At 38.2% G+C, this 10,466-nt stretch overlaps 1 protein-coding gene across 1 annotated transcript in view; it reads left to right on the top strand.

Moving 5' to 3' along the window:
* Nucleotides 1-4,380: 4,380 nt before the first annotated feature.
* CLIC2 (chloride intracellular channel 2) overlaps nt 4,381-10,466 on the top strand; it is a 45,645-nt gene continuing 39,559 nt past the window's right edge. Inside the window, exon 1 of the mRNA XM_059911708.1 lies at nt 4,381-4,739. Within this exon, the coding sequence (XP_059767691.1) occupies nt 4,683-4,739 (57 nt within the window). The 5' untranslated portion in view covers nt 4,381-4,682. The remainder of the gene's footprint in view (nt 4,740-10,466) is intronic.

The following is a 10,466-nucleotide window of genomic DNA, read 5'->3' as shown; positions in this document are numbered from 1 at the left end:
ATTAGTGGGAATATGGTGAACTCCAAATATGGAATTTAGTTAATAATGTAATAATGTAGGTTTCTTATTGTTTTCAACTGTACCATATCCATATAAGATGTTAATGGTAAGAAAAACTGAGTGAGGAAAATATGAGAACTCTCTGTACTACCTTTGCAACTTTTGTGTAAACCTGAAGTTATTTCAGAACAAAAATTTCTTTTTAAAAAATCAGTTCTATTTCTATATACTAATGTGACCATTCCAAAAATGAAATTAAAATATTTTCATTCATAACAGCATCAAAAAATAAAATGCCTAGGAATAAATTTATCAAAAGGAGTGCAAGGGGGCTTCCCTGGTGGTGCAGTGGTTGAGAATCTGCCTGCCAACGCAGGGGACACGGGTTCGAGTCCTGGTCTGGGAAGATCCCACATGCCGTGGAGCAACTAGGCCCGTGAGCCACAACTACTGAGCCTGTGCGTCTGGAGCCTGTGCCCTGCAACAAGAGAGGCCGCGACAGTGAAAGGCCCACACACCGCGATGAAGAGTGGCCCCCGCTCGCCACAACTAGAGAAAGCCCTCACACAGAAACGAAGACCCAACACAGCCAAAAATAAATAAATAAATAAATAAATTTATTTTTTTAAAAAAAAGGAGTGCAAGACTTGTACAGTGAAAACTATAAAATACTGTTGAGGAAAGATGAAAAATCTAAATAAATGGATAGTCATTTCACGTTCACGGATATTAAAACTCAATACTGTTAAGATTAAATACTCTTCAAATCGATGTATATATTCAACACATTCCTTAAAATGTCAGCAGACTTTTTTTGCAGAAATTTATAAGCTGATCCTAAAATTTATCTGGAAATGCAAAGAGCCCAGAATAACCAAAACAACATTGAAAAGAAAGAAAAAAAAGTGGAAAGACTTTTACTTCCTGATTTTAAAACCAACCATAAAGCAGTTATTAAGTATGGTACCTGCATAAGTATAAACATATAAATCAGTGAAACAGAACAGAGAATCTAGAAATTAACCCTTATATTTATGGTCAATTTATTGTTGACAAAGATGCCAAGGACATTCAATGGGGGAAAGGATAGTCTTTTCAACAAATGGTGCTGGAACAATTGGATAGCCACATACAAAAAGAGGAATTTAGACCCTTACCTCACACCATACACAAAGATTAACTCAAAATGAATGAGACCTAAATATAAGAGATATAAAGATTTTTGATCTGCAGTTGGTTGAATCCACAGCTTCTGCATCTGCAGATGTGGAGGGCCGACTGTACTATGCTATTTTATATAAGGGGCATGAGCATCCTCAGATTTTGGCATCCATGGGGACCCTAATCCCATGGATAATCCCATGGATACTGAGAGACAACTGTATTAAAGTCTCAGAAGACAATAGAGGAAAAAAATTTTCATGACCTTGGGTTAGGTAAAGAGTTCTTAAATACAACACCAAAGAACACAATTCATAAAAGAAAAGAACTGATAAATTAGACCTTATAAAAATTCTAAACCTTGGCTGTTCAAAAGATACTGTTAAGAAAATTGAAAGACAAGCCATAGACCAGGACAAAATGTTTGCAAATCATATATCTGATAAGGGTCTAGTCTCCAGAAGAACTCTTCCAACTCAATAACAAAAAGACAAAGAATCGAATTTAAAAATAGCAAAGGACATGAGTAGATATTTAGCAAAATAGATATACAAATGGCCAATAAGCACATGAAAATATGCTCAATATCATTAATCATTAGGGAAATGCAAATCAAAACCACAATGAGATACCACTTCCACACCCACTAGGCTGGCTACAATAAAAAAATAAATAAAAACAGAAAATAACAAGTATTGGCTAGGATGTGGAAAAACTGGAATTTTCATATGCTGCTGGTGGGAATGTAAAATGGTGCAGCCACTGTGAAAAATAGTTTGGCAGTTACTCAAAGAGTTCAACATAGAGTTACCATATGACCAGCAATTCCACTCCTAGGTACCTACCCAAGAGAATCGAAAACATACGTACACCCAAAATCTTGTGCGTAAATGTCCATACCAGCCTTATTCACAATAGCCAAAAGGTGGAAATAACCCAAATGTCCATAAACAAAAGGTGGTATATACATATATTATATACCATTATTCGGCCATCAAAAGTAATGAAGTACTGATTCACATTACAACATGGATGAAACTTGAAAACGTCACACTAAGTAAAAGAAGCAAGTCACAAAAGATTGCAAACTGCGTGATTCCATTTATATGAAATGTCCAGAATAGGCAAATCCATAGAGACAAGAAGCAGATTAGTGGTTCCCAGGGGCTAGGGTGGTAATGGGGACTAAGTGCACATGGGCAAGAGAGAGGTGCCACTGAGGTGATGGAAATAGCTAATATTGGATTATAGTGATGGTTGCACCACTCGATAAGTTTACTAAAAATCCTTGAATGTACACGTAAAATGAGTCAAATTTATGGTGTGTAAATTATATCTCGATACAACATTTTAAAAACACTTTGGGAAGCAGAGAAAATAAAGTTTGTGTCAATTAACACAATTTATTAGGGGTCATACAGAGCTCATTGGGCTGTTGTATGTTGTTGATGCTGTTGTTGTTGCCGTGGTTATGGTGGCTTTCCCATGAGGGCTGAGGGTCAAGCAGTGATTTGGGTCTTTTACAATAAAAATTTAAAAAATTAACAGAAAAAGAATGTTGCTGGGTTGAAATTCTGAGTAGCAGTGGGGGCGAAGAGAAGTGGATGGGTTTAAAAACATATTCAGGATGCGGAAGTGACAAGATTTTGTACTGATTAGATACTGGGAATGGGGAAGAGTGAGGACGCCTCAGACTTCACATGCTTCAAGTTGAACTCCTGTCGTCCTCTCAAACCTACTGTCCTCCTGTGCTGCTAACCTCTTGGAGTGGAGCAGCACCCTGGCACAGAGTAAGCGTTCATTGATTGTCTTTGGAGTGGAAGAATGAACGAACAGAGTAAACATATGGCCAACACATCCACCAGGTCCTCCAAACAACCAGCCCTATACTCACCCACAAGGTCAGCTCAGCAGACGTCTATCAGAATTTCCCTCTTACTCTACTGACCATTTGGGAAATCAACAGGTCCCACGCCTTGAACAACACTCACATTCATACCGGTGGCCACTCCTTGCCTAAACCCTGCAGCTGTGGCAGAGACCGGGTTTTGCCCAAAGCCTCTCATCCTGTAAATTCTTTACACGTGGGCAATGGCAGGTACATGTACAGCCCATATGAGCATGGGGGACGTTTGGTGTTGTAGAAAGAGGGTCACAATGGTGCCCAACTGGTGGGTCTATGTTCACTTTGGCTCCAAGCAGAAAGAGACGTTTCCCATCCGAGGGGGTTTATTAATCCAGGGCCCACAGCTCCACCCACCCACCATCCTGGCAGGCAGAAAACACAGCTGCCAGAAACACTGCAGACAGTGAGTGACAAATTTGGATGTTTTACTGCTGTTCCCAGGGTTGACAAGCAGAGATACAGAACCGCTTGCGGTTCCTGATACAGATACCAAAACCAGGAAGTGATCCCTCCCAATCCACCCTTCCCAGAAATAGAGAATGAGGTGGGACACGCAAAAGACGCCCCCAGACTCAACCGACCCATCAGACATTCCCTGATTATAGAAGAGAAGTGAAATTTGCAACCCAGAAGGGAAATCTGGCTGTGTCAGCAGTAGAATTGAGGGTGTAGACATTTGATGAAGTGTACTTCTTTTTTTTTTTTTTTTTTTTGATTTATTTTTGGCTGCATTGGGTCTTCGTTGCTGTGCGTGGGCTTTCTCTAGTTGCGGCGAGGGTGGCTACTCTTTGTTGTGGTGCGTGGGCTTCTCATTGCGGTGGCTTCTCTCGTTGCGGAGCACGGGCTCTAGGTGCACGGGCTTCAGTAGTTGTGGCACGTGGGCTCAGTAGTTGTGGCTTGCGGGCTCTAGAGTGCAGGCTCAGTAGTTGTGGCACACGGGCTTAGCTGCTCCACGGCATGTGGGATCTTCCCGGACCAGGGCTTGAACCCGTGTCCCCTCTGCATTTGCAGGCGGATTCTTAACCACTGTGCCACCAGGGAAGCCCACTTCTTTTTAAACCAACGTTTAGACAGTGTCATTAGATAAACATCCTTTTCAATGCTAAAACCCGAGTCATTTGTGGCCTTTTCCTGGAAGAGATTTTTGCTGCTGTCAGGTTATAAGAACAGTATAAGAGGCCATTTTCTGGGCATGGAGCCCAGGATTCAAAGGGAAGCTCTAGAGAACATCTGGTCTGCTTGATATATTGAAACTTCATGTGTGTGTTTGTGTGTATGTGTTTCTCTCTGCTGACTCATAGCATTGAAGCCTCTTTGGAAACACCCCCACCCTTCTAGCCAACCAGTTTATACACACGCCATCGGCTCCTCCTTGATTCAAATGTTAGGTCAAGAGGAAGAAAGAAAACGAATTCAAGAGTTACTCTCAAGCATCTAGAATTTTCTGCACCTCTTGAAGAGAGACTAGCCCAGCTCTGACTATTACAAGCTGGACTTTCCTCTTAAAGCACAACCTTCATTTAAGCCTTTGGATAAAACTGGAGGAAAAGAATCTGTGAGTACTGTGGACTGCACAGAAGGCAGGAGGCTGAAAACTGGCAATAAAAACAGAAAGATGGCAGACCCGAGGCCCAGCAGTCAGGCAGACCCTGAAATTGAGCTTTTTGTGAAGGTAAGTTTTCTAGCCATAATGAGAGCATACAGAATGTATTATTCCTTGATACTGGACCTCAGCTTTTTTTTTTTTAAAGTCAACATTTCAGCTAGAGATAGGAAATAATCTTGTAATTTTATACTTACTCTGAGTCCTAGAAGAATACCTGGGTGTTTGGCTGCTCTTATATAACAATAGAAAAACATCCTATCTGAAAAAAGCAAGAAGATATGGTGGAAAGACAACTAGACTTGCTCGTAGTTAGAACAAGTAAATTGTATTATTAGTGACTTCCTATGTAACCTTGGACAAATCCCTCCCTCCCTCTTTGTTTTTCCATCTGTACAATAAAGGAGCCTGACAAAATGATACTTAAGGGCTTTCCAGTTCTCATAATCTGTGTTTTATGAGATATGTTTTGGAAGGCCTGAATGTGGGGAGGAGAGGGCCAAGAATGGCCTGAGAGCCTCATTCCCACACATGGTCCAAATAGAGCCTTCTAAAATTCTCCCACAATGGATGAACATCACAGCAGGGTCCAATGGATACTAGAGGAGAAAAAAGCCAGGAGTCTGTGTGCCTGTTATATGAGTAGGAGGCATTTTGCCTTGGCTTTTTTTTTTTTTTAATGTCTTAACATTTCAGAAAAGCCCTTTGGAAAACCCCTAAAGCAGGAGAAAGGAACATGTGTTTCTAAATTAGCTCATCAAGAAAAAGAAACAATTTTGTACGGGTTATTCCAAGTAGAAATTACATAGTTTCCTAAATCCTTGCTTATATTAACTATTTTTCTCTATATTTTCATTGACTATTGGAAGTATTCAGTATGGTAATAATAATAAGAAACTCTTATATCATGCTTAACCCTCTTCTAACACTTTATGTATATTATCTCATTTAGTCCTAACAACTTAGAAGATACGTTAATAGTAGTAAAGTAGTATCATCAGTAGTAGTGGTGGTAATAGTACTCAAAACTTTAGTAATATTGTCCTCATGATTTCTAGGTAAGTAAGCTAAGGAAATAAGGTTTAAGCAACTTGCCTCTAAAACTACATTGCCTCTTGATGGCCTACAAAGACATAAAATAAGGTGTGCTTACCAAATTTTAGGTTAAACATCTGTTGGCCAAAGTAATACTTTTACAATAATTTTAAAATATTTGACAACTGGTCACATATATACATCAAGGACATAATTAACCAGCCTTTTCAAAATTATAGGAGCCTCTTGAATTCCTGCATAGCAAAACAATCCAAGTAAGTGTTTGCTTGACTGTGGGGCATAAGAGCTACTTCTCCTATCTCTGGATTCTAGCAAAACTTGTCACTGCTCAGACGCAACATAAGTAAGCCTTAACTTCCTAACTGACTTTTTATAACTCCCAAATCCAACCCAGAGGTAATAAGTCTCTTCATAGGGTAACTAGTTTCTTTTGTCTAAACTTGTTTATTCAATCCAATCAAACTCCTCTAACCAGTTGTTGGCATTGATCTGTGTGTTTATCTTCATAGACTTCCCATAATTTGGGTGGTAATCTAGACAGGGGAATTTAGGAAATCACACGTTGAATGAGCAAATGTTAAATTAAACAATAACTTTCAGGTTAAAAACCTAATCATTTATTGAGTACTTTTGGCAGGGGCTGTGCTAAGTGGTTTATTTTTAACCCTATTTTATGGCTACAGAAACTAAAGCAAAAAGTAGCTAAGTAGCTTTGCCTAAGGTCACATAGCTAGTAAATGGCAGGGTCAAGATTCCAGTCCCTTAAAATAGCTGTGCATAATCTTAATTCATTGTTTTCAATTTGGCACACTTTTTAGTAACATTTCCCAGAATTTCATTAGATGAAATCCTCTAGATGTAAGCTTATCTAATGACATTGATACGAGTCACAGATTTTCTGGAAGAACCTTGAGTATCATCTGATCTGGGTTTTTGTTTTGCTTTGCTTTGAGATGGATTCCAAAGATCTCTAGAAGTTTCATAGAAGAGGGGGAATAGGGACTGAGAGGGGTGAAAATGTTAATGAGAAAATTTTAAAAGCACTACTGTTTACCAGTTGTATCTCCCTTATAATGTGGTATCTTTCTAAAGATTAAATGAGTCTGTAATTTCCCCAGCTATGTCTGGGGACCCTACCACAATTTCCCAACTCCACTGATGGGATCCCTACAAGAAAGTAAGTCCTTTCCTGGCACAATTAAGAATTTATATCACACACCCCCATGTGTTCCATGGAGTGAGTGAAAACATTGCCTTTCAACTCTGAATGATTTGGGCAAGATTTATATCCAGCAACTAAGAACAAAGGATTTTCTAAAAGAACACATTTTGTTTTCTCTAAATGCAGAGTTTATCTTATTGGTTTGTTGTTCATTGATAAATGGAGTTTTTGTGTTCTCTACCAGTCTAAAATTAAGTTTTCATAGATTTGTACATAACATTATAGACTCTAACATTTGGGCCCAAATCCTGAATGTAATATTTTTGTCTTTATTGATAAATGTAAAATAGAAAAAGAGATGATACTCTTCTCTGAATGTTCAGACCATTTTCGAATTATCTTAGAACTATCATAAAGACTATTATAAAGACTGATTAATAAAAAATCCAATAAAACTATTAGATGGGAGAAATCAGTGTTTAAGGAGTGTGGATTGTGGAGTAGACAGTCCTGGATTAGCTACATGAGAAGAGTGTATAGGTCATCAACTCTTGTCTAGCTGAGTGTACTTGAGCAAGTCAGCTTCTCTGAGCTTCAATTTCCTCATCTGTAAAACAAGAGTAATGACAGAACCTACCTCACAGGATCATCTTCACTGTAAGCATTAAATAAAATAAATTTGTAAGACACAGTAGTTGTTAACATAGTAAACATTCAATAAATGTCAGATGTTCCAGCCATTATTACTTTTCATGTTTAGAAACATAGATCACAAACGCAAAGAGAAAAAGTTGTTTTGGTGAATGACCACATCGTGGTAGTTTTCATGTCCATTTCTCTAGGAGGTGGGTCAAAACCATCTTGCTGTGATTTATGTCATAGAGTGTTCTGCCTATGTTTCCTCTAAGAGTTTTATAGTGTCTGGCCTTACATTTAGGTCTTTAATCCATTTTGAGTTTATTTTTGTGTATGGTGTTAGGGAGTGTTCTAATTTCATTCTTTTACGTGTAGCTGTCCAGTTTTCCCAGCACCACTTATGGAAGAGCCTGTCTTTTCTCCATTGTATATTCATACATTTTGTGTAGTGGCACTTTAAATCAGCATTATTATAAACAGAAAAAAGTTCAGTTTTCCGGTAAAATTGTGCTGCATTTCCCCCACACCTCACTGTTTTGCCTTTCCTTTTGCCAAAGGCAACCCACCCTTCCTGCTGTATCTATTATCAGACTTCATTCCTCTTCCTGCCTAATCAAGTTTCCATTCACTAACCCCAGTTATGATTGGATCTTTAGCCCGACTTCTGTTACAAAAGAAATTCAGCTGCCAAGGTGGTTGCCTCTTCCCATACCTCTTCACTCCCTGACGCCACAAAAGAGCAACAATAAACATTATTTCCTCTGTTGTACTCACTGCCAGGAAAAGGAAAATTTACCAAAAAATAAGAATTATGTCCAAGATCAAGGTGTCAGAATGGCCAGTTTCTGGTGAGAACTCTCTTCCTGGTTTATTATAGATAGGTGCCTTCTTGCTGTGACCTTATATACACGGTTGTTGGGGGAGATGAAGAAAGAGAGAAAGAAAAAGAGAGAGAGCTCTGGTTTCTTCTTATAAGGTCATTAATCCCATCGTAAGGGTTCTACCCTCATGACCTCATCTAAACCAATCACTTCCCAAACACCTCACCTCCAGCTACCATCACATTGGGGGACAGGGATTCAACACTTTAATTTGGGGGGAACACAATTCACAAATCCAAAGTAGATAGCAGTGCAATTCACAGGATTAGGAACTCTAAAGAGTAGGTAAGTGTGTGGAGTAAAGAAAAGGGAAAGAATTCACTTTGGGACATGTTGAGATTGAGGTGTCTAAAACTTGGATCTCCCATCAGGAGACAACATCAGCTATAGCCCTCTCAAGGAGTGGCTCCCCTTTCTTCCTCATTTCTATTACCACTGAGGGTGGCGATGGGGTAAGTGTCTTTAGATATCCTTGCTCCTCATTCTTGTTTCCAGACCATTCTATCTCTCCCATCCAGAGAAATATCTAGGTTGTCTCATAAAATCAGACTAAACCAATCACTACCCCTCTTTGTTATAGTAGTCTTCCCAATCCCAGGTCACTTTCCCTTACTTCTTAAGGATTTTATTTCCTGGATCATTGTCACACTCTTCAACACTATGCCTATCATAATTCTTGGTGATTTTAATATCTACACAAATGACCCTTCCAACACTCTGTCCTCTCACATCCTTGGCTTTCTCTCCTCCAGTGACCGTGTTCTTCATAATCTCTCAGGCACCCCCTTCCATGGTTATACCCTTACCTTTGTTATTGCAACGTCTGCAATCGCTGCATAATATCATTTATTTGAGGGGTTTTTTGTTCTTCTTTTTGAACTTTTCCATTTTAATACACTTTATTGAGGTATAATTTACATAAAGTAAGATGTGCTCATTTTTTCACTGAAGTGTCTCTGATTTACAATGTTGTGTTAATTTCTGCTGTACAGCAAAGTGATTCAGTTATATATATATGCACATCCTTTTTCATATTCTTTTGCATCATGGTTTATCACAGGATATTGAATATAGTTTCCTGTGCTATACAGTAGGACCTTGTTGTTTATCCATTCTATATATAATAGTTTTCATCTACTAATCCCAAACTCCCAATCCATGCCTCTCCCATCCCCTGACCCCCTTGGCAACCACAGTCTGCTCTCTATGTCTATGAGTCTGTTTCTGTTTCATAGATAAGTTCATTTGTGTCATATTTTAGATTCCACATATAAGCCATATCTATGATATTTGTCTTTCTCTGGTTTACTTCACTTAGTATGATAATCTCTAGGTACATCCATGTTGCTGCAAATGGCATTATTATTCATTTTTTATGGCTGAGTAGTATTCCATCATATATATATATTATATATAAATAATATATATAATATATATATATACCATTCCATTATATATGTATATTATATATACCATTCCATTGTATATATAATGGATATATATATATATATATATATATATATATATATATATATATCTCACATCTTCTTAATCCATTTGTCTGTCAATGGACACTTAAGTTGCTTCCATGTCTTGGCTATTCTAAATAGTGCTGCAACGAGCATACGGGTGCATGTATCTTTTCAAATTATAGTTTTGTCTGGATACATGCCCAGGAGTAGGATTGCTGGATCATATGGTAACTCTATTTTTATTTTTTTAAGGAGCCTCCATACTGTTCTCCATAGTGGCTGCACCAATTTACGTTCCCACCAGCAGTGTAGGAGGGTTCCCTTTTCTCCACACCCTCTCCAGCATTTATTATTTGTAGACTTTTAATGATGGCCATTCTGACCAGTATGAGGTAGTACCTCATTGTAGTTTTGATTTGCCTTTCTCTAATAATTTGCTATGTTGAGCAAAAGATGAAGTTTTAAATGAGTGGTGTTAAGACAACTATTAACTATTTGTAAAATAATAAAATAAAAATAATAAAGCTGGAGTCCCAATACATTCCTTATGCCAAAATAAATTCTAAATAGATGAAACAAATGTAAAAAT

Source organism: Balaenoptera ricei, chromosome X (genome assembly GCF_028023285.1).
Source record: "Balaenoptera ricei isolate mBalRic1 chromosome X, mBalRic1.hap2, whole genome shotgun sequence".
Taxonomy (NCBI): domain Eukaryota; kingdom Metazoa; phylum Chordata; class Mammalia; order Artiodactyla; family Balaenopteridae; genus Balaenoptera; species Balaenoptera ricei.
The sequence above is the reverse complement of the archived record's forward strand: the minus strand, read 5'-3'. Positions and strand labels throughout refer to the sequence as shown.